Here is a 24,357-nt window from a genome sequence, read left to right as displayed (position 1 = left end):
ATACACTTTCAGGGTTGTTATTCAGCAGAAATAATACTTTCCCACCATAAAAGATGTTTTCACTCCAAAATCATGCCAGATATTTTTTTGGAAATATTTCAAGTACTCACTTTTATTGCCCCTCATTGTACAAATCGCATGGGTTCCACCGTGAACAAAATCTGCTCTTAGCAAGCATTTTCCAAGACATATCACAACACATTTTGCCATCTGAAAATGTAAATATGACCAGATCATGCAATGTTGACAGTGAATATATATCTCTTAGTTCCAGCATGTTTTTCCAAGAGATCTCTGCCCTAGAAAGTTCCAGAAGCGAAGTGAAAATCCTTGTTTTATGGACATGGAGATATCGTCCTCATGTTTTAGTAGCATGCTTCTGACGGTTGGTAGGAGTGTAATGTCTGACTCGTACAGGCACTGACTCACCGTGGCTCATCGGACAAGGCTCGATTGGAGCCCGCCAATTTCTCAAACACAAAGACACAAGTTTTTGATCTGACTCTTTGTTCTAGTGCAACAGCATTTCGCTATACCTGTGCTCGAAAATCCCGCTGACAGAAAAAAAACCTAATGAAGGTTTAGATCTGAGATTAAGCTTCAGATGTGCTAATGCTAGCTTCTCTGTGTGTTTACAGTTGGTTGGATTTTGGTATGTTCTCCTCAAAGGTGTGTGGGTGTGGGTTTTGATGGTGGATTTTCAGTAACGTCCTTACAAACCTGCATCTCCTTTTTGCGCTTTTTTTGGGGCTTGATGTGTTTGCGCTCAGTTAACCCACATCATGGGTGGATGATGATAGTGTTTGGTTAATGATTTAACAAAATAACCAGTATGAGCTCATCTATTGTTTATGCGTGAAGTTGCACTTTCAGAAACTCGAGTGGGCAGAGGGTCTTGTTTGCGTCTGTGAAATGTAGAGTTCAAAGGGACCGTTATCGGCCACATGGCTGCGTAAAGTGATAAAACAAAAGTCCAAGTGTGTCAACGAGCATCAGGTCATGGAAAAAAAAAAAAGTTGAATTTTGATTCAAATGTCATTTTAGCAATAATTAACCTGAAGAATTGCAGTTTATGTTTTAAAAAAAGTTATATATTATTTTTTAATTATTTCCTTGACTTGTTTTGCCATGCCAAGGCAATCTCCTTCTCTTTTCCTTTCCATGTGATTGTGTCTGTGTGTGTGTGTGTGTGTGTGTGTGTGTCAGTGGGGTGGGGGGTGGAGGGGGGTTGTAGGTAGTGACTAAATCTCATAAAAGGGTTTCCTAATATGGGCTGTCTCTCACAGAGCCCCACCTTCCAGCTCAAGTGGGTGGAGTTTACACTCTCTCTCGACCAGTAATGACACGCCATGGACTTGCTTCCTCATTAATTGGCTAAAACCAGTTCTTACAGGAACCGCCGGTGATAAATGTGAGAGTTCTGAGAAATCATTCATTTCTTCCTTCAGCCTGGCTGAGGGACATTACAGGGGAGTGTGAGTGAGGATGGCTCCCTGTGTGAGCATGCCTTCAGGACAAGCTTTTTTTTTCTTTTTGTGTGCGTCTCTGTGTTTTTTTTTTTTTTTTTTTCACTCCATCATTTTTTTAAGTGCTTAGGATATGCAGTTCCCAGAACAAGCTGTACTTTTACAGTTTTTTTCCCTCTCTTATTTGAGTTTCTGTCTTTTGGGATAAACTCCGTAACACAACTCGGTCTCTATCTCCCTCTGTCTGCGAGCGGAGAGAGAGAGAGAGAGAGGAGAGGCAGGGTAAAGGAAACTCACTGACCTTTCGAGTCGGTAAGTGAAATTTATGTGACCTCTCTCTCTCTCCCTCCCTTTCTTTCTTTCTTTTTCTTTCTTTCTTTCCTGTACCATTCCCTCCTCCTCTTCTCCTTTTCTGTCACAGAGCTCTTCCCCTGTTTGGTGCCTCTCTACAGAAGCCTTTCAGGGAGTACCTTGAGGCCCAGAGGGCAAAATTACCACACCGGACGAACTGGCGGGCGGACGGGCGGCGCGCAGGAGAGGCCACCCCAATCGTAAGTCCCATCACTCATACAGAGTATCTCTTTCGTCCAACCTTTAAATTTACCTCATTCACAGACATGGCTTTTGTATTTTTGTATATTTATCCTCGGTTCCTCCTTTTAATTTATTACACACACCCTTATTTCTTTTTTGTTCCACATCCTAATTACCTCCCTGCCCTAATTATCGCTTCGAGACTGGTTTTATTCTACCGTGTGATTCCGGTGAGGTGTTATTGTTTGCATGTGGCAGACCGTAGTGTCAGGGGCTCCGCGTGGGCCGTGCGGTGGTTGGTCGCGGGGGCCTGTTCAGGGTCTGGCTGAGGAGGGATGCTGAGTCATACTCCGAGTTCTTTGAGTGAACCGGACACTCCCCCGCGTCACACTAACTCCCCCCTCTCGGCAGCCGAACCCTGTTGAACCCAGTGCAGCCGGAGACGGGAGGGGCCCCTGGGAGTAAAAGAAGGAGGAGGGTGGGGGGACGTTGGGAAGGGAAGCGGGAGGAGGGGGGGGTTGAGGCTGTACTCTCGATTCCTGCCACCGCCGATCCCTCACAAGTGCGCACGGAAACAAAGAGCTACACCTTTTTTTTTTTTACCTTCATCTGCCCGTGTGCAATTCGTTCGTTTTATCTAAAGTTCTTTTCCAGCTCGTATGTATGCGTGTGTACGTGTGGGAGGAGGAAATGAAAGAGAGAGAGTGGTGAAGTTGCACAATGAGAGATTACGGATGTTTCTGGAACAATGTTCCTTTTTTCTGGTAACTTGAACCTCCTGCAGTTACTTAAGGAAAGCTGTGGGCTTGTTCAACCGGCAGGAAGAGACGATGCCACTGTGCGCGTGTCACTAACGTAAATCTTGTTTTAAAGAAACAGGGAGAGATTGGAAGGAGATGCATGTGGAGATGAGCGAGTGCTTAACCTGAGATGTTTCTGATGAGTTAATGTAGTAAAGATTATGCATAACTGACTGTGTTTTCCTCTCTTTCTCTCTCTTCCTCTCTTTATAGGTTTCCGAAGATGGTGATCAGTGTGGTTTGTTTCTCATCTAGCCTAATGCATCTTGAACTTATGGCATCTACACAGAGTTAAACTAAATTCTAGAGTTACCGCTAGAATAATAGGTTTATTTTTGCTGAGTTATATATATATATATATATATATATATATATATATATATATATATATATATCATGGTTATCGGTTAACATTTTTACTTTTTAATGTGCTTGGTTAGCTGGCCGTTTGTGCTGAGATACTCATGTTCTCAGCTCTGTGTCTTGCTCAGGTTATCTGATCCCATTGGTTGGGATGTTAAGGTGCACCGTGGCTTATGTTGTGTGTGGTCTATTACACTTAAGGGACCAACTGCATTAATTTCGTTTTAAAATTAGTTTGCTTTGAATTGCTGCATAGTGGTTGTCTAATACTACATTCAAAAATCGATTTCAATTAAGGCATAACAGGAAGTGAATGTAAAGTAATGCAACTGAGTCTAAAGTCATTAAAAGATGTTATGCATATTGACTAGTGCTTGTATTGCATTACTTTTCCTAAGCAAAGATCGTCTTGTGTTCTAAAAGCTTGGTGAATCATAATGTTCCTTTCGTCTAGAGTTATTGTTTTGTTTCCAGAGATCCAAAGAGGAGAGGGAGAAGGAGTGTGTGTCTGTCTGTCTGTCTGTGTGTGTGTGTGTGTGTGTAACCACATGACTCACTACAGGGCCACTCCACCAGATGCAATAACGCATTCAATCAGATTAAGAAGCGCGTTTGTGTTCAGGCACATATGTGCGTGGGCGTGTGCCACGTTTCGCGCGTAGCTCCTTTATCGCACGTATTCTATACATCTGAAGAGCATCCGGTCACGCTGGAGGATGCTCGGTGCTGTGAGATGCTGGATTGGATTTGACTAACGGATTGTCTATCAGTTTGAAAGGTAATTATCTGCCATCTTTTATAGTTTGAATAGTTTAATTTACATACAGATAACTAGCTAACGCAGTAGTGGTTTCCCAAAACCGCACATTTTGGATGTCTCCCTAATCTAACACACCTGACTCAACTCATTAGTTCATTTTTAGAGGCTCTATGTCCTGAAATGGGTGTGTCAGATCTGAAATGTGCAGTGTTGGGGGGCCACAGGGAGCAGATTAAGAACCACTGCACTGGTGGCATAACATCAGGCAACTAGGCGAACGTCTTGTCCATCGCTTCTTTTTGCGTCTTTTTTTTTCTTTTAATTGCTTGTGAAATGTTTTTTCGGTGCCTTTTTGTAACGCTGCCCTGGTATGTGAGTCTGGAAGCTGCAGGCGTGTAAAAAAAATGGAACAGTGTGGAGTTTCTTTTGCCGTTACCTTAAATGAACCCTCAGCTGAACTCAATGCACTGCGCGCTGCTGGCGTAGAGGATGAGGCAGTGTTGCCAGATCTCGTGAGAAAAAGCAAGCGAACTGAATTGCTCGGTTTTATTGATCAGCTTCAAATAATATAGATTACAAAAGGCAAAGCAAAGCTAACCTGGCTGCATTAATTAACAAAATACTGTTTTATGTAAGTATATACTTAGACTATTTATTTATTTATTTTACTATTTTACATATAGCTATGCAGTTGGTTATCTAAATCAATAAACAAATGGAAAAGTTTGCACTTTTAATTTAAATAAAATTAATACAAAATGTATATAATTTAAAAAAAAAAAAAAAAAAAAACTTCCCAAAGAACAAGAAAACACATACCTATGGTAATTTGTATAAAACAATTTTTTTATTTTTTTATTCTACAGTTATTTAACTTTGAAATCCCAAACACGCGTTTGTTTTCTGGAAATGAACCAAAAAGCCCAACGCGCCATTGCCCGTATTTATACGCGACTTGATGAAAAGTGGCTTATAATACGCGGATATGGCAACACTGCTGGTAGAGAGGGAGCGAGTGAAGGGTAGCGCGCGAGAGAGGCTGTGTCTCAAAATCCAGCGAGACAGTCTTTCGGACATTTCGAGCTTGATGATGATGCCCCAAAAACGCTTTCTTGGTAGGCACCTCGCTAGGATTCGAAACACAGTTAGGGTGAGATAGAAAGGAGAGACTGCTTTCGATTATCTCACACAGCATCCGCTGAATGAGGGGGGGGGAAAAAGCTTTCGGTTCTTCCATAACGGGATTTAAATCATTACATTGTTAGAATTAGTGACCACGCCTCTTTTTCAGCCCCACCCTCTCGTCTCATCATTGGTAAGTGAGTTAATTCTTCATTATGTGTCTTTATTGGTGTGGACAAGTCTCTCCCAGTGTGTCAGATAGCTTATCAGACTGGTGTTGGCTGTTACATTCGCCCGGCGACAACAGTCTGTAGGCTGTCTGACATTTTGGGCTTTTTCATCCCCTCTGAAAACATTCTATTTTTATTCGCTGTCGATGTTATTTTTAGTTTAAATTTTATAACTATATTTTTCGCATTACTGAACAGTGTTTTTGTCCTGATATTGGTGTCTAATTTCAGTGGGGCCGTTGTGAAAGAAATATTTTCGATGTGTGTGTTTACAGAGAGCGTTATTGACGTGTTTCTGCTTGTTCTATAGACGTACATGTGTGTCTCTGCGTAGCCCTTCTCTTTAAAGGGCGTGTGTGTGTGTGTGCGCGCGCGCTCGTGTGCCCAGCACTTGGTTTTGTCCACTTGAATTTCTTGAGAATCTACAAAGAACACACCTTATTGCAAAACACTGTGTTATGACAGATCTTTTTGCCAACCCCTTCGATTCCACTTGCTCTACAGTTTTTTTTTTTTTTTTTTTTTTTATTTTCTTTTTTTTTTTTTTTTCTCTCTCGTGTAACTGTTCAGTCGTTATCTAACATGTGCAACTGGTATTTGTTATTCAATTAAAAAGATGTTCATTCAGCAATCCCCCCCTTCGTTTATCACCATTGTAAAAACCACAGGGTGATCTGCTTGGCTTTCACATTCGAGTCGTATCATTTCCTCTAACTGTTCAGAACATCCTGTACTTTTTAGGGAACCCCCTCTGCCATTCATGTATGACTGTGCATGTGTCCTGAGTGTGAATAAATAAAGTTGAATGAATTAAATGTCAATCTGTGTCCTGGTTTTTGTGATTTGAGTTATTGAGTTTTATATATTTTTGTTATTTGAGCTTTATAATATATTGTTCACACATCGAAGTTTTTGTAATGCACAGCAGTACTACAGAATACAACAGTAATTGCAGACAATGAATGTAATTTCTGCAAGCTTCACAGAAGGAAATTAAATTATAAAGTTAAGAGAATTTTTTTTTAAAGATTAAAATAAGATAAATTAAAAGCAGTTAAAAAGAATAATACTGGGCTATAATATATACGTAAATATTTGTATGAAAATAAAGATAATAAAATACAAATTATAAACGCGTAGCAAAGTGACAACTGCGGTAAGAAATATAGCGCAAATGTGATTTCTTTATGCGCCAGTAAGAAGCATCAATGAAAAACGTCTCCGAAAATATGTGTAGGCCTACCGTATAATATATTTACATGTTCATCCTGTCAGAATGAAATAGTTGTTGTCACTCTACCTTTAGTGATGTGATTAACTCAGGAACGGTCACGCCCACTACAGTTACTGGCTTTCCCTGAGGGTTCGGTTCGCCATTATGCAAATAGCTCGTTCAAACAGGTTTAAATATTCAAATAAGGCTTGACATGTTCAGTTGTAGCTTTTTTTTTTTTAAACAACCATCCTCCTTCTCACCACCACTCTTTTGTGTAGGTTGCACAATAAGGTGTTCTTGTTAAGCATGTGACCAACAACACCACACTTTTGAGGGATTAATTAGATTTCCAAACGTGCACGCATAGTGTGCTACCTCGAGGAACCAGTAGGGGACGCACGTGAACCTTTTTAATATTTTAAAAATACATTTACAAAGCATTTTCCAATATAAAAGTGACACAAATGTATTATAAAAAATGTAAAAACATACTGAAGTATGATCATTTGACACATTTTGGAAGATTCTGGGAGAAGGAAAAACCATCACAGCTGTCAAAAGCAAGTGTATTCATAATTAAAAGTCTTATGTCGAGGTGAATCAGGGTCTTTACCTGTCACATGAATCAATGATGTGCTGTCACCGAACAGGAGAACACTGGCACACCCAGGTTGAGTCAGAACCAGGTGTAAATGTTACCCTATACCTGACGCAGTATCTTTACACAGGAAAACTCTAACGTATGCATGAGCTTTGCATATCTGCACGTCACAGCAACCCACAGGTATGTATTATTAAAATAAGCAGAAGAACTGACTTCGATAAACTGTTAGCTTCTCTCATTTCTCTCATTCTAAAGTGCCACATTGTGTGGGGAACAGAGTAAAATCTGTGTATACAATCTACAATAGGAGGCCTGTTTTTAAAACGAACAATACAGCTTAAAAGCTTGATTGTAGTTAGCAAATTAGCATCAACGGCCAAACATGGTTATACGCATTGTTTTGGTGTATGGTTGTGTAGGTATGAATGAGTTATTATGCCTCCTTTTTTGAAAAAAAAAAAAAAAAAAACAACTTTGGAAAGTCCCTGTAACTAATTTGCATACTGGTTTTTTTTATTTTATTTTTTTTAGTTCTGCTTGAAGCATATGTGACACACAAAGTGCCCATTGTGATCCATTCATGTGGTTTTATAAAGTGGGAAACAGAGAATTGTGGCTACCCAGCGCTTTGTAACAATGTATAGTGTGTGAGCTTGCATCTTTCTTCTGAACATGCCTTTTGGCGAGCTTGCTGACTTTTGAACATTTTTTAAGTATAGGATAGGATAATAGGTTTGAATAGAATTACCCCCATTCAACAGAATTACTCTTCACGATCACGAAGAATCCAGTAGTGGCAAAATTATTGAATTTTTCTTCCACATTGATCTCAAAATCTAAACAGAAGTAGCTACACCTTATAAAATCTGATCAAGCAAAACAAAATATATGTGCCCCCTGACCCAAATTATATATAATATTAGTATCTAAAAGAGTATGATCACCCATTCTGTTAGTGTATATTGGTTGTATATAGGCTACTATACAACATACTTTGTATACATATATGTATGCAATTCTAATCTACAGTACTATGCCTTTTAAGAAGAAACGTGCAGTTATTTATTATTAAATTAAAAACACATGGGCACATCACTGATAATGCAGTAGCTGTGTCTGTGAGGTGTAGCAGCACGAATGTACAGAAGCAAAACATTGTCAGGTCTTTTGTCGACACCTACTGGCTGTGAGGCGGTACTACAAGTAAAATCAGCTTCCTATACACAGGGAGTGACGTATATTTCCTATCCATACACCCACTTACCTCAGACACAGAACGAGGGGAGTAAAATAAAAGATATTCGCGTGTTTAAATAAATTTCTAATTTATTTGTTGTCATTTGTTTTACACATTCTGGAGCATTCGCACAGACGCTCTGTGAAATTCGCTGTTAGCCGTGATTATCGTTTACCGGTAGTTAATCTCGGTTGGGATACGTTGCGTAATGCGTACCGGAGCCGGTTATGGCGTCGGTGAGTCGTGTGGGATCATGAGGTGTCGGGATTCATCATTATTTCGGTATTGGTGCGTGTAAAGAAACTGTGACCATGGCCGGTGTGTTTGATATCGACCTGGACCCAACGGAGGACAGCGTGTCAGATGAGGAGCTCGCTGACGGGGTATGTAACCGGTAACCAGCTGGTTTTCAGATTTTCCGCATAGCATAGCCTGGACCGGCCTGAGAATCGATCCGGCACATTATGCGCTTCGAAACTCGGCACAAAAGTACCATGACTGTACTATGGTAAACTATTAGATGACAACAGTGGCACTGTATTTATCATGGTACTACCGAATTGTAGCTATGTGATTTACAAGGGGTTTTATTTTATTTTTTTACAAACGACAAATTTACAGTACTTACCATGGGGTGTGTGTGTATAACGTGGTAATACCATGATATTTTATTATAAGTGGACATGTCTGTTTTAATAAGATATATTTTAAAGTCTAGCTTAAAATGGTTTCTAGTTGGTCTAAGCTAGTCATTAGCTGGTTCAAGCTGGTTAATAAGATGGTGGACCGTCTTGGACCAGCAACAAACCAGCTACCAGTTGGTCATACTAAAGATATTCCAGCTGATTTTTACAACATAATAGCTGGCCAACCAGTTAGTGACTCACTCAGACCAGCTAGAAACACAGCTACCTGCTTAAACTGGATGTTTGGATACCCAGCCAGCAGCATCACTTAAGGTGTATGAAGGTGACTGTTTAATGGGCTGTCAAACTTTCATGACTAGACAGATTATAGAATCAAATTTAATATGAGATATGAACTTTTTTTTTAATTTTTTTTTATTGATGATTTTTTAAGAAAATGTCTTGTACAGCATTAGGGAAAAAGGGGAAATAAGAAGAAAGAAAAAAAAAAACAATAGAAAATAGTATATGTTTGAGAGATATGAACTTTTAAAGAACTTCAGCTGCAGTTAATTTTTATAACACTGAAATTAAAGCAAGATAGACATGAGTTTAGTGTTCGAAAGTTTGACAGAAGTCAGATTTTTAAACAGTTTTGCTCCTGAATTGCCTCTGAAACCAGAAAAAAATTCCGTATAGGTCCGACTTACATTGGTCTGACACTCTCTCTATTGTTAGACTGGGTCCTGTAATGTGATAAGAGCGATCAGTGACCTTGATACTCTGGTTGATGAAGGAGAGCCAGTTCTCATCAGTCACTGTATAGATTGAGCTTTAATGGCCGTGACAAATCTGCACACTGTGCAATTGGTGGAAAAGCTGCAGAGATACAAAAAACTGCAGTCCACACCTAAAACTCTCTGTAAACCTACCAGAAACACAAAAAGTTTGTTTTTGTCCACAGGCCAAGATTAATGAATACATGGATCAATGCAGTGGCTTTGAATTGTGAGTATGTCACCTTGCACGTTTGGACGCACAAAATTATATTTGTGTATTTTGATGATGTCATTTTGAAGTTAGCCCCTCCAAAAGTGAGCTGTCTTCTCCTTAAGGCAAATGCATGTTTATATTTTAATGTATTTATACTCTTATATTCTATATTTTAGTATGGAAGACTGTGAGAAGTTCGAGATCTCTGAAAATAGTGTGAATCAAGGCACGGAGCAGATTCGTCCGGAATGTTTTGAGTTGCTTCGTGTTTTGGGTAAAGGAGGATATGGAAAGGTAAGCAAGACTAGCAGCGCTAGTGTTTCCTCCCTGCATGTGGCATGTTTTGGACACATAATAACGTACTCTACCCTTCAAATGTTTGGAGTCAGTAAGATTTTTTGAATTTTATTGAAAGTAGTCTCTAATTCTCCCCAAGGCTGAATTTATTTGATCAAAATACAGGGAAAAAAAGTAATATTGTGATTATATTATTACAATTTAAATTACTTAAAATGTAATTTACATTTAAATTTAATCATTTAGCAGATAGGTCTTCAACCCTGCTCCTGGAGGCCCACTGTCCTGCAGAGTTTTGCTCCAACCCTAATCAAACACACCTGAACCAGATAATCAAGCTCTTCAGGATCCTTGAAAATCACAAGCTGAAGCAGGTTGGATATAAACAGGGCAGTTGGGCTCCAGGGGCCGGTTGCACCAGCTGGACGTACACCCGGTCGTAAGACTAAGCTTAACGTAAAATGCGTTTTAAGTTCTGCGTAGAATTAATACCTGTTGCACCATCTGGACGTAGCGCACGTCTGAGACTAAATCTTATGCCTAGTCAAAGGTAGGTGTAAAGTGAGAAGTCTTGACTTGTTTCCATGGTGAAAATAAAGATAAATAAAAATGTTGAGATGATGGCGCATCTGGTATACAGGCTACACGATCAGCGGGCTTTCCGGTTTGAAAGAGTAAGTATATGGAGACAGAGAATTTATTGAAAGGTTTCGTTTCAGCAGGTTGCTGAATAGCTCAATAATTTTTCTTGCTTCACAATCTGAGTAATTTATTTATCCTTTTTTCGGCTCAGCAGTCATTTTTTATCTATTCGTTGGAGCCAGTAAATTCAAATTGATTACCATAGTAACGCAAACAGCGTCTCAACTAATAGTGCTGTAGAACATGCCAGCGTGTACGCGCATCGTCTACGCTAAGCGTACCTGCGCCTAGTCGTAGTTTTAGATGGTGCAACAGGTGTAAATATTCATCGGAAAGCTGGACTATAACTACGTCCAGCGTAGAGCTTACACCCAACTTTTTTACGTCCAGCTGGTGCAACCAGCCCCAGGAGTAGGTTTGAAGACTTTAGCAGACACTTTTATCCAAAACGACTTAGAAGCAATCAAATAAACAATAGGGCAACAATATGCAAGTGCTGTGACTAGTCCCAGTTAGTCTAGCACAGCACATAGCTAGATAGAATAGAAACACCGTTCACTTGCAGAATGTAAGCTTTTGGAGGGCACATAAGTCAGAAGTAGTGAGTTTAGGTTTGGGGTGCAAAGCCAGTGGTCATTCTGTAGGCAAACATTAGTTCCTTGAATTTGATGCGAGTGGCTATTGGCAACCAGTGCAAACTGATGAAGAGAGGTGTGATGTGCGCTCTCTTCGGCTCATTAAAGACCACTTTTCACTTCTGCATTCTGGATCTGTTGCAGAGGTTTGACAGTACATGCTGGAAGGCCTGCCAAGAGAGTATTACAATAGTCCAGTCTGGACACAACAAGAGCTTGGACAAGGAGTTGTGTAGCGTGCTCTGATAAGAAGGGCCTGATCTTCCCAATGTTGTATAAGTCAAATCTGCAGGACTGGGCCGTTGTAGCAATGTGGTCTTTGAAGTTTAACTGATCATCAATCACAACTTCGAGGTTCCTGACTGTCCTGGAAGGAGTTATGAATGACGAACCTAGCTGAATGAAGAAGTTGTGATGAAGTATTGGGTTGGCCGAGATCACAAGCAGTTCTGTCTTTGAAAGGTTGAGTTACTCCTGTGATGGCAAATCTGAATTTTAATTAGCCATTACTCCAGTTTTCAGTGTCACGTGATCCTTCAGAAATCATTCTAATATGCTGATTTGGGGCTCAAGAAACATTTCTTATTGTTATCAATGTTGAAAACATTTGTGCTGCTTAATATTTTTAGTGGAAACCATGATCCATTTTTTATTTAATGTACCCTTGCTAAATAAAAGTATCAATTTCTTTCAAAACAAATCTTACTGACCCCAAACCTTGACTGTCAGTCTACATAATTTGTTTGTTAATGCTGTTTTAGTTTTTGTTTGCAGATTTGTATTGTAGCTCTAACCAAGCCATTTTTATCAGACTTTATATTTTTAACAATCCTCTTCTGTTTCAAAACAGGTTTTTCAAGTTCGCAAGGTAACTGGGCCAACTTCTGGGAAGATATTTGCCATGAAAGTTTTGAAAAAGGTACGGCCCTGCATATTTCCCAAAAAATTCCCTGAAAATCAGTATGGGTGTTCCGCAGTGTTGGGTAAGTTACTCCAAAAAAGTAATTAATTACAAGCTACTAATTACATCTTCAACAGTGGAATTAGATTACTGTTCTAATTGCTCTCTCTAAAAAGTATTGCAGTACTTATTACTAATTATTTTCTAAATCCCATGTCAAACTCGACCAGCTGAACGATGCAAGGATAGATAGATAGATGGATAGATAGATAGAGATATGAAGCTGCTCTTTTCAAATAAATATTATGAAATTGCCTAAATTACTGACCAAAGTATTTAAATGGAGGTTACATTAAAACACATTTTTACATACATTAGACGTTAAATTTTTATGTTAAATCCACTATCGTTTTATATATAGAATTGTTCTATACAGTATTTAATGCAATTACATCAGAAGAAATTAAGAGTAATCCCTTACTTTACTTTTTCAAGGGAAAGTAATGAAATTCAGTAATTAATTACTTAAGTAATGAGTTACACCCAACACTGGTGTTCCGTCATGCCTGATCCTGCTGGTTAACAGGTTGTATTGGTGTAGTTTGCTTCAGGTCTGTGAATGTTTCATTACCTATGAACAGTTTCAGTAATGATTTTTTGATTTGTATAGTTTTAGTGTGTTTTTCTTTTTCACAATAGCTGATAAAATGGTTCACTTATTTCGGCACTTTGTAACTGCAGACAAGTGGATCATTACACAGAAACACAAAGTAGCATTCAGTAGAAGGAATATTGCTTTGCTTAAAATGCTGAGTTTAACATATTTAGAACACAAGGCCTTTACAATCGCATGCTTTACAGGGTCTAATTACCCTAGATGAGTGCTAGATATGGTCATTTATCAACATGGTCGAAAGATATGATGCGGTCACAATATGCTGCATCAGGAAGTGGCTTTGTTATTATCAAAACTTAGTGGACTCTTCTTTGTGCACTGAAGAAGTTTTAGATAAAATATCTTTTAAACCAGTGGTTCTCAACAGTTTGACCATAGGACCCACATTTTCCCATGGTCATTAAGAAGCAACCCAAATTTTTAGGAATTTAAGTATTTATTTCTTAAAAATGGTTGACATACACAAGTACCATCCCACTTTACTTACTCAAATAAATGGTAATAATATCACTAACACTGATGGAAAAACAGTATTATAAGGTAAGGCTGTTAAATATCAGTCCCAAACTTGTTTTTGTTAAGGGGATAGTTCACCCAAATATGAAAATTTTCCCATGATTTACTCACCCTCAAGCCATCCTAGGTGTATATGACTATCGTCTTTCAAACGAACACAATCAGAGTTATATTAAAAAATATCCTGGGCCCTCATTTATCAACGGTGCGTACGGACAGATTTGTGCATAATGAGTGCGTAAGAACAGTTTCACGCAAAGTGTGGGATTCACCAACTTGTACTTATACGTAGAAATGTGTGTAAATATAAGCACACCTCTGAGCATGCTTACGCAGAGAATCTAGTGGTAGAATAGCGACACTACACATAAAAAGCATTTAAGAGTGTCACAGTAAGCAATCCACATATGTCCTGTGTTTCCTTTAATTATAAAACACTCAATTTATAATTTGTCTAGTTTTAAACATGATGCATAATTGGTGTCAAACCCTATAAAAGACAGCTGTGAAAAATGTTTGTCCCAGTGCAATGGCTTATCTTGCGTTATTGGAAGACTTGGCAGAGAGCGCGTTTTCCAAGATCGTGCTGATCTGCTTGGCTAGAGCACGGAATCCTCTCTGTCATTATTGCGGTGAGAAAAAAATACAATCATGTGATTTTTAAAGGGAAGTGTTGTCACCATATATGGTTAATTGGAGGCGTTTCCGAATGCTAATAATCGTGAACGTGAACGAGCAGGGTACTTACGCACATGTGGGATTTATCAACAATAATTGCTTACTAATGTGCGTAAGAACTGTGTGCACACATTTAATAAATAAATATTTTTTCTTGTACTTAGGCACATTCTAAATTTTATTCGTAGGACAAAATATAGAACCTTTTCTACGCACTGTTGATAAATGAGTGCCCTGGCTCTTCCAAGCTTTAAAATGGTAGTGAATGGCACTCCTGATTTTGAAGTCCAAAAAAGTGCATCCATCCATCATAAAGTAATCCATCTAAAGTAGAGCTGCACGATTAATCATAAAAAGATTGCAATCTCGATCCAAGCACCCACGCGATCCTACTTTATTAATGACAACGATTCTCCCGCGTCTATTAAACCTTTGACAAAATTATACCTGCACGTTCAAATCTGTGTTCGTGCTGCCAGAGCCAGAGAGAGACGTTTTGAATCACACATTAGTTATTTCTGTGTTACAAATATTCACATTATCACAGAAGTACTGAGATGTAAGTTAGTATTTAAACACAGATGTCCACTATAGCGGTCAAAATAGAGCAAACTACCTTTTGAAACGAACTTGGCACGTCAAATAACGATTGTATTACATCTAATTCCACTATGTGGCGAAAACTGACTGTTAAAAAATGTATTTCATTGAACTCATTCAAAACCATTTTTTAAATAATTCATTCAAACATTTTCCAGCAATTAGAGTCAGCAATTTATATTTTGTCAGAACCTCTAGTAAATTACATGTTATTTTGTTTGGTTGTATATTCAGAATCGTGGGAGAATCGTGATCTCTATTTGAAACCAAAAAATCGTGATTCTCATTTTATCCAGAATCGTGCAGCTCTAATCTGAAGCAAAGCGTCTGACAGAAGTGTCAACAGATTACATTTTGTTGCTGTTGTTATTTCTTTGACTACACAGTACACACTCAGTGACCCACTTATTGAGAAACATCTTATGCTTTAAACCATTCTAGGATGAAAGGGGAGCCAACATTGGCCATGTACCGAGGCCATTGGTGCAGTTTAATCGTTCTGAGACTAATGCTGCGTTGTTCTCTGTGGTTTGCATGATTGAAATGCTTTGGATTCCATTCCCAAGTTAGATTTGCACACGTCTGTTTATTGCAACAGCAATAAAAGCATTAATGACACCAGCCTGATGAGTTCACGGCTGTGATCAGGGGAGTCACAACCCTCCAGCACCAGGATGTTCATGCACAGACAGTCACAAGTGCTTATGTGTGCTGTGAGTTTTGACAGTTACTTAAAAACACAACTTCCCTTAATGGATTCTGTTGCTTTTGTCTGTTTCAACAGGCCATGATCATGCGCAATGCAAAGGACACTGCTCATACTAAAGCAGAAAGGAATATCCTAGAGGAAGTTAAGCATCCCTTCATTGTGGACCTCATATACGCCTTTCAGACGGGGGGCAAACTTTACCTCATCCTGGAGTACCTTAGCGGTGAGTTCAACACAGCTACTGGTGTTTTTTTTTTGTTTTGTTTTTTTTAAGCTCAAAAGTCAGCAAATCCTGAAAAAATGCATTTTTAATTAGTAGTTTTTGTCTTGGTTCTCAGAAAAATATTAAAATATAAATGGCCTTGAGTAGCAAAATAGCATACATGTTTTTAGAGAATGTATCTGGAATCAAGATCATATTTCTCTAACAGGTGGAGAGCTGTTCATGCAGCTGGAGAGGGAGGGGATCTTCTTGGAGGACACAGCCTGGTGAGTGAGGCTGTTTTTACTCTTATCAGTGTATAGATCGTTCCGGAGTCAAGATGACCTTTCTGCTATCTGGATGCAACACTTCTGTTGTGTATAAACATTGATCTCATGCAGGAGGGTTTCAAAATTCATTAGCTTAACAAATATAGTTTGAACAGCTGACCCAAATGTTGATTTGATGGTTTGTCAGACCAAATACATGAAATTTCTTGTTAAATTATTGGAAACAGTGACCATGATAATTGTGAAGATGTTCTTTTTTATATGTTAATTTGGAGGTTTGTGATGATTTGAAGAAAAATCTGAATTAATGAAGTAATAGTTCTCATATATATATATATATATATATATATATATATATAAGAGAGAGAGAGCTGTCAATCTCTAAAAAGAACTTGAACTATATATTATAAATGTTTTGAACCTAAATTATAAAAATAACAGTATACATGTTTTAAAATGGCATGAATGTGAGAAAATTATACTCAGAAATTTCATTTTGGGGGGAACTATTTGTATAACAAAATTCAAATCCATGGATTGTGAAAGCATTTCCATTTTTTATTTAATCAATTATTAATTACTTTGTATTGTTTTATTCATAATCTTATTTATTTAACTCCTCCTAGCTTTTATCTGGCAGAGATTTCCATGGCCTTGGGTCATCTTCATCAGAAAGGCATCATCTATAGAGACCTGAAGCCAGAGAACATCATGCTCAATAAGAATGGTAATAAAACACACACTCACCTCTGTCCTTTTATCCCCGACAGTCCCCAGGCTTGCACCATATCCTGTTCAATAAAGACTACTCCTATGGATGTGCTCATTTCATTCTCATTTCAGGTCATGTGAAGTTGACAGACTTCGGACTGTGTAAGGAGTCGATCCACGACGGTACCGTCACACACACCTTCTGTGGAACCATAGAGTACATGTATGTACAAACTCACATTTTCACCCAGTTAAACAATTTTTTTTTATGCTACTGTAACTTTATGTGAAAGACCAGCATGAAACCAGTGTAGCTCCCTTATCAGAATTGGCCAAGTTGCTGAATATTGATTGTTTATTTTAATATACTCATGGTTGATGTCAACTCAACCATGAAGATTTCTGAGCAACGCTGTTGCATCTTAAGGCTGGAATACACTACACGATTTTTGTCCTGATTTGCAGACTTATGAGTTGACAATAGTTGCAGAAAGTTTGCATCAGTCTGCAGATTTCAGGCAGTTGGAGTTGACAGATTTCACAGAAAATTGTGTTGTGTATGATGGGCACAGACACATTTTTTTTTAAGCTTCAGATTATGATTCCATCCAGTCAGAAGATATCAATGTTTGATATTTTGAGCTGATTTTAGAATACATATCTTAGTGTATGACACCAACTGAAACCAAAGCTGTCCTCTATCTACCAGTGTTGCAATAAAATACAATATAAATACAACAACAATACAAAAGTAATTCAACAGAACACACGTAACAAATTAGCCTCAATATTTGACTGATCAGCAGAGATAAAACAACTGACAGTGTCTACCCATCCAAATGCGCTTGGCTCGTTTTTTCTTTTGTGACCTAACACACAGAGTTGCTACAACAACTACTGCGCTCATCTCCTGCACATCCATGTTTGTTTTGTTTCTCCTAGCAAACAAGGCATTTGTTTCTGTGAACGATTTGAAAGTCTGGTAGTGTATAATCCTCAGTCATTTAGTATATAATGCCTAGTTTTTCTCTGTAGCCATTTACAAAGTCGGCAAGTGTGTGATGCCTAGTGTTTTAAAATCTGTTCAGATTTTAAAAGTTGTGTAGTGTATTTCAGCCTATCATTTCAAAATTGGTCTGTGTGTAGGCTAGAAAGCTTTGGGTTGTAAAAGTTTAACAACTTGAATTTCATTTTTAAAACGGCAAGAAAAATCCAATAGGGCCATGATGTGGCCTCTTTAAAAGTCCACCCAGTTCACAGAGGCCAGGGCCTCCATCAATCATGTGTACTGAAGGCTTATTTGTGGCCTCCGGAGTCAGTTAGGTCAAAGTAAAAAAAAAAAAAAAGGCAGCACAAAAAATGGTTGGTGCACTGGCCTTTTCTCTCTTCACTCATTCATTCATTCTGTCTCTGTCTTTTGTTTCTCTTGTTCTCTCCCTCTTTCAGGGCACCAGAAATCCTCATGAGAAGTGGCCATAATCGAGCTGTGGACTGGTGGAGTCTGGGAGCCCTGATGTATGACATGCTAACAGGAGCTGTGAGTGCCCCTTCTCATATCTCCTCTGCTATGTTGCTTCTTATTAAAGTTTTCAGATGGGAACAAAGCTGTAGATAATCAGCAGATAAATATAGATTATGTTGTTTAATATATGCTGTTCTCTTTTATATATACAGGTGCTGGTCATATAATTAGAATATCATCAAAAAGTTGATTTATTTCACTAATTCCATTCAAAAAGTGAAACTTGTATATTATATTCATTCATTACACACAGACTGATATATTTCAAATGTTTATTTCTTTTAATTTTGATGATTATAACTGACAACTAAGGAAAATCCCAAATTCAGAAAATTAGAATATTGTGAAAAGGTTCAATATTGAAGACACCTGGTGCCACACTCTAATCAGCTAATTAACTCAAAACACCTGCAAAGGCCTTTAAATGGTCTCTCAGTCTAGTTCTGTAGGCTACACAATCATGGGGAAGACTGCTGACTTGACAGTTGTCCAAAAGACGACCATTGACACCTTGCACAAGGAGGGCAAGACACAAAAGGTCATTGCAAAAGAGGCTGGCTGTTCACAGAGCTCTGCGTCCAAGCACATTAATAGAGAGGCGAAGGGAAGGAAAAGATGTGGTAGAAAAAAAGTGTACAAGCAATAGGAATAACCGCACCCTGGAGAGGATTGTGAAACAAAACCCATTCAAAAATGTGGGGGAGATTCACAAAGAGTGGACTGCAGCTGGAGTCAGTGCTTCAAGAACCACTACGCACAGACGTATGCAAGACATAGGTTTCAGCTGTCGCATTCCTTGTGTCAAGCCACTCTTGAACAACAGACAGCGTCAGAAGCGTCTCGCCTGGGCTAAAGACAAAAAGGACTGGACTGCTGCTGAGTGGTCCAAAGTTATGTTCTCTGATGAAAGTAAATTTTGCATTTCCTTTGGAAATCAAGGTCCCAGAGTCTGGAGGAAGAGAGGAGAGGCACACAATCCACGTTGCTTGAGGTCCAGTGTAAAGTTTCCACAGTCAGTGATGGTTTGGGGTGCCATGTCATCTGCTGGTGTTGGTCCACTGTGTTTTCTGAGGTCCAAGGTCAACGCAGCCGTATACCAGGAAGTTTTAGAGCACTTAATGCTTCCTGCTGCTGACCAACTTTATGGAGATGCAGATTTCATTTTCCAACAGGACTTGGCTCTTGCACACAGTGCCAAAGCTACCAGTACCTGGTTTAAGGACCATGGTATCCCTGTTCTTAATTGGCCAGCAAACTCACCTGACCTTAACCCCATAGAAAATCTATGGGGTATTGTGAAGAGGAAGATGCGATATGCCAGACCCAACAATGCAGAAGAGCTGAAGGCCACTATCAAAGCAACCTGGGCTCTTATAACACCTGAGCAGTGCCACAGACTGATCGACTCCATGCCACGCCGCATTGCTGCAGTAATTCAGGCAAAAGGAGCCCCAACTAAGTATTGAGTGCTGTACATGCTTTTCATGTTCATACTTTTCAGTTGGCCAAGATTTCTAAAAATCCTTTCTTTGTATTGGTCTTAAGTAATATTCTAATTTTCTGAGATACTGAATTTGGGATTTTCCTTAGTTGTCAGTTATAATCATCAAAATTAAAAGAAATAAACATTTGAAATATATCTATCTGTGTGTAATGAATGAATATAATATACAAGTTTCACTTTTTGAATGGAATTAGTGAAATAAATCAACTTTTTGATGATATTCTAATTATATGACCAGCACCTGTATATACAGTGCCACTTGAAAGTTTGTGAACCCCTTGCAGAATCTGTGAAAATGTGAAATTTTAACAAAATAAGAGAGAATACAAAATGTTTACATATAATTCACAAGACAAAAAATAGCTGAATTTATTAAAATGACCCCGTTCAAAAGTTTGTGTTTGAACCTTTTTTAATAGTTGTGTTTGAGTCCCTCAATTGTCCTCAGTGTAAAAAGATGGATCTCAAAATCATTCAGTCACTGCTGGAAAGGGTTCAAATATGCAAAAGATGCTGAAAATCTGAAGAATCTGCAGGGCCTGGAGGATTTTTCTGAAGAACAGAGCTCAGTTTAACTGCTCCGAACAAACAAGGGACTTATGAACAACCATCACAAAACATAAAAACAGTCGTAGATCATCCAGGTAACCACACGCAGTATTAGGAATCAATGGTTCACAAACTTTTGAATGGGATCATTTTAATAAATTCAGCTATTTTTTTGTCATGTGAATTATATGTAAACATCTTTTATGTAAAATTTCTTACACAGGACAGTACTAAATAAAAAAATAACATGCAGTTTGTATGATCTAGTTTTGTTAAAATTTTTCACATATCACAGATTCTGCAAGGGGTTCACAAACTTTCAAGTGGCACTGTATATACATATATACTGTATATATAATCGACAGATAGATAGATAGATAGATAGTGTAGATATATACACTAGACCTGTATGATTAATTGTTTAAAGATCGCAATCTCAATTCAAACACCCATGTGATATTATTCTTGAATGACAATGATTTGGCTAGATGTCTGTTAAACCACAAGTATGATCACAGCGGAACAATCAAATCTGTGTTGCCACTAATTCTCTTTAAATTAAATTAAATTCTAAATTAAATTCTCTAAATTATCACAGAAGTACTGGGATAAAGGTTTATGGTTCTGATAAACACTGATGTCTACGGCAACGAACAGTCATTCTGAGTGAGTCATTGAGTGTGTTTACATGCACGTTCTTAAGCCGATTATGCTTAATAAGCCGACAATGAACGTGGTCATGTAAACGCGGTAACCCGTTTTCTTTTATCGGAGTAAGGTCATAAACAGCTTAAGAATAAACCGGTCGGCGCAGGTATTTTTTTGCCTCTTACCCCGATTTCGTGCGGCATGTAAACGCATTAACCTGCTTTCTGACAGCTTATTGAAGTGCGTGTGTGTGATACGTGACAGAAACGCATCCTTAGTGCAGATTTAAACGCATCCAGACAGAGCGAGCGTTTTGCAGGAAAGGAAGAAGGAAATATATCGCAAACGCTGACTCTTTCAAGATCCAGAAAATTGTAAGAATGTTTTCTCATCTCGTGCAGCAGAAGTAGAAGTGGTTCAGTCAAAACGCTGCATCTGTAACTGCATGAGAGAATAATATGAGCCGTAAATTTCTTGCTGACATGTTGCAAGCTTTATTTAACATCACAACTGACATAACATATGGAATACTCTGAGTCAAATATGCAAAGTATTATTTTTTGATTTCACTACAGGGAAATAACCCTATTTATTAATAAAGTCATGCAAAAGCGGTTTACTTGCATTGTTAGTTTATTGGTTTGCATGTAAACGGGGAAAACTGGTTATTTCAATAAGCTGATATTTATGAGTTATCAGCTTAATCTTGTGCATGTAAACATGCTCAGTGAATCATTCATTCAAACCGATTAAAAAAAATATTTTTTTTTTTAATGAATTCGAATTTATTAGGCTAAATATTTTTAAATGGACTGCAGCAATTAAGATTTTGTCAGAACCTGTTATTTTGTTTAGTTGTCAATTCAGAATCAACAAGTTTACCTTTAGGCTTTTAAGAATATCTCAACAAAATGTTTTTGAAATTTATTTGGCTTTGACTGACATAGAGCCTTTAAACTCATAAACCTCCTGCCATTCATCAACTCTAGTTTTCAGTTAATTACACTGAAGACAGACCTTACACCTTATTGCTAGACCTAGACAAAGATATGTGTGAGAATTCACCAGAGATAATCTCTCTTGAGGTATTCTATTGACAAAGCATTTTACCAATAATTCTGTTGACCTAGTTTGTGACCTCTTTAACAAATAGATACCACTTTGATTGTGTGTACCCAAAAATAACAGATGGAATCTTATTCAAACAATTAATGTCAACAAATGTAGATAAATCCTGAAACCTACACCACATGGCCAAAAGTATATGGACACCTGAACTTGTAATTGCTTCTTTGAAATTTAATTCTAAATTTTTGGCATTAACAGCGAGTTGCTTCTCCTAAACCGCTTCCACTTTTCTGGGTAGACATTTTTTACTAGATGTTGAACATAATTTCCTTCCATTCAGACAGATTTCAAGAAGTCATTATTGTGAAGATACCAAATGTGTATGAATTTGTATAGAGAATAAGTTTACCCAGACTCCTCTTTAACCTCTTAACCCTTTTACCTCCAGCCGCCATTCACCGCAGAGAATCGGAAAAAAACCATTGACAAAATCCTAAAGTGCAAACTGAACCTTCCACCTTACCTGACCCAAGAAGCACGGGACCTTCTGAAAAAGGTAGAGGTCTTAGGTCAATCAGGTTTCGCAGCAGTGTGGAATTCGGCCTTATTGCTCAACTTATGGGGTTGTGTGTGTGTTTTTTGCACTCAGCTGCTGAAGAGAAATGCATCGATCAGGATGGGAGCAGGTCCTCGAGATGCTTTAGACGTCCAGGTATCTGCCCTTCTGATGTGGTGAACCCATTATTATAAAAGCAGGAAATGACATATACATATATAGTGAGAGTTCTGTAGATTATAAAAAGTAAATGTATTTTTTTAGGCCCACTCCTTCTTCAGACACGTAAACTGGGATGATCTGCTGGCTTGTAAAGTTGAACCTCCCTTCAAGCCTTTTTTGGTACGAGTGTTTTCTCTTTCAGTACAATCAACTTTTTGTCTCTTGTTGCGTATTTCTAGTTGTTGTTGTTATCATTATTATAGATCTTATGATGAGGTATTAGATAATAACTCCTCACAGATCTGTTTTTCTGCAGCAATCAGCCGACGATGTTAGCCAGTTTGACTCAAAGTTCACTAGTCAGACTCCTGTGGACAGTCCCGATGACTCGACGCTCAGTGAAAGCGCCAACCAAGTCTTCCTGGTCAGTGTGTTTCTTTTTGGTCTAAATTTATGTCTACGCTCAAAAAATATATTTTCTTTGCACCAACACTATACCTCTGTGGTGACTCCAACCTTAAATTCATATTCATACATGTAGCAGATGCCTTTTCCAAAGTGCACTAATAGTGAACATATTTATTTTTGTGTTTATTAGCCAGTAACATATAAATAGAAAATAATCTGTATTGGATAACACTACCATTCTGAAGTTTAGGGTTGGAAAGATTTTTTTTTATGCTTTTGAAAAGTCTCTTCTGCTCACCAAGGCAGCATTTGTTTGATCAAAAATGCAGTAAAAACAGTAATATTGTGATTTAAAATGACTTTTCTATTTTTAATTTATTTTAAAATGTTATTTATTCCTGTGCTGTTTAGCAGCCAGTCTTCAGTGTCACATGATTCTTCAGAAATCATTCTAATATGCTGATTTGGTGTTGAAGAAACATTTCTTTGTATTATCAGTGTTGAAAACAGTTGTGCTGTTTAATATTTTTGTGGAGACCCTTAATAATTTTTTCAGGATTCTTTGATGAAAAGAAAGTTCAAAAGAACAGCATTTTTTTTTTTTTTTTTTTTTTTTTAAAGGAATCATTGTAAAAATATTTCCTGTTACTTACTGTAAATTATTGGTTACTGATGCACCCATTTAATGCACCCTTGCTGACAAAAAACTATTTTCTTTGAAAGAAGAAAAATCTTTCTGACCCCAAACTTAAAATAACTTAAACTTAAAACCCCATAAATTCACTAAAAAATATTTTAAAATATTGTTATATGCTACAAGTATATTAAAATGTACATTCATCAGATTGTCATCTTATTTTTTTATCGTAAACATAAAGAAATTCTTCAGACCAATAGAATAATATTACTCAGCACTAAGGCCTGTATGGTACGTGACACTATATCCCAAACATAACACGGAACCAACGGAAGCCTCAAATTTTGTTTATACGCCATTTGATCTTCATTATCTTCAGCATGCTATGTTGAGCACTCAAGAATGCATATGAGATTCATTTCAGACTCCCGACCTACTTTGTGAGTGTGTGTCAGCATGTGTGTGTGGTAAATTAGTTATTTTTGTAGACAAACT

The 24,357-nt window shown here is 37.9% G+C and overlaps 1 protein-coding gene across 11 annotated transcripts in view; it reads left to right on the top strand.

The window, feature by feature from the left end:
- The window catches only part of rps6kb1a (ribosomal protein S6 kinase b, polypeptide 1a), an 85,922-nt gene that overhangs the window by 55,970 nt on the left and 5,595 nt on the right, over positions 1-24,357 (top strand). For 6 of the 11 annotated variants that reach the window (XM_051909282.1, XM_051909287.1, XM_051909281.1 and 3 more), the window contains 14 exons: positions 1,888-2,017; positions 3,014-8,715; positions 9,923-9,966; positions 10,128-10,245; positions 12,376-12,444; positions 15,681-15,828; positions 16,037-16,094; positions 16,724-16,824; positions 16,941-17,031; positions 18,255-18,345; positions 22,548-22,655; positions 22,749-22,811; positions 22,920-22,997; positions 23,134-23,241. In XM_051909282.1, coding sequence (XP_051765242.1) covers positions 8,644-8,715; positions 9,923-9,966; positions 10,128-10,245; positions 12,376-12,444; positions 15,681-15,828; positions 16,037-16,094; positions 16,724-16,824; positions 16,941-17,031; positions 18,255-18,345; positions 22,548-22,655; positions 22,749-22,811; positions 22,920-22,997; positions 23,134-23,241 — 1,149 coding nt within the window. In that variant the 5' untranslated portion in view covers positions 1,888-2,017; positions 3,014-8,643. Of the gene's footprint in view, positions 1-1,255; positions 1,779-1,887; positions 8,716-9,922; positions 9,967-10,127; positions 10,246-12,375; positions 12,509-15,680; positions 15,829-16,036; positions 16,095-16,723; positions 16,825-16,940; positions 17,032-18,254; positions 18,346-22,547; positions 22,656-22,748; positions 22,812-22,919; positions 22,998-23,133; positions 23,242-24,357 lie in introns of those variants that run through there. The other 5 variants (XM_051909288.1, XM_051909286.1, XM_051909289.1 and 2 more) reach the window with 5 other exon arrangements.

The sequence above is a fragment of the Ctenopharyngodon idella genome, chromosome 10 (assembly GCF_019924925.1).
Source record: "Ctenopharyngodon idella isolate HZGC_01 chromosome 10, HZGC01, whole genome shotgun sequence".
Classification (NCBI taxonomy): domain Eukaryota; kingdom Metazoa; phylum Chordata; class Actinopteri; order Cypriniformes; family Xenocyprididae; genus Ctenopharyngodon; species Ctenopharyngodon idella.
Note: the sequence above shows the minus strand (reverse complement) of the source record. Positions and strands in the feature narration are given on the sequence as shown.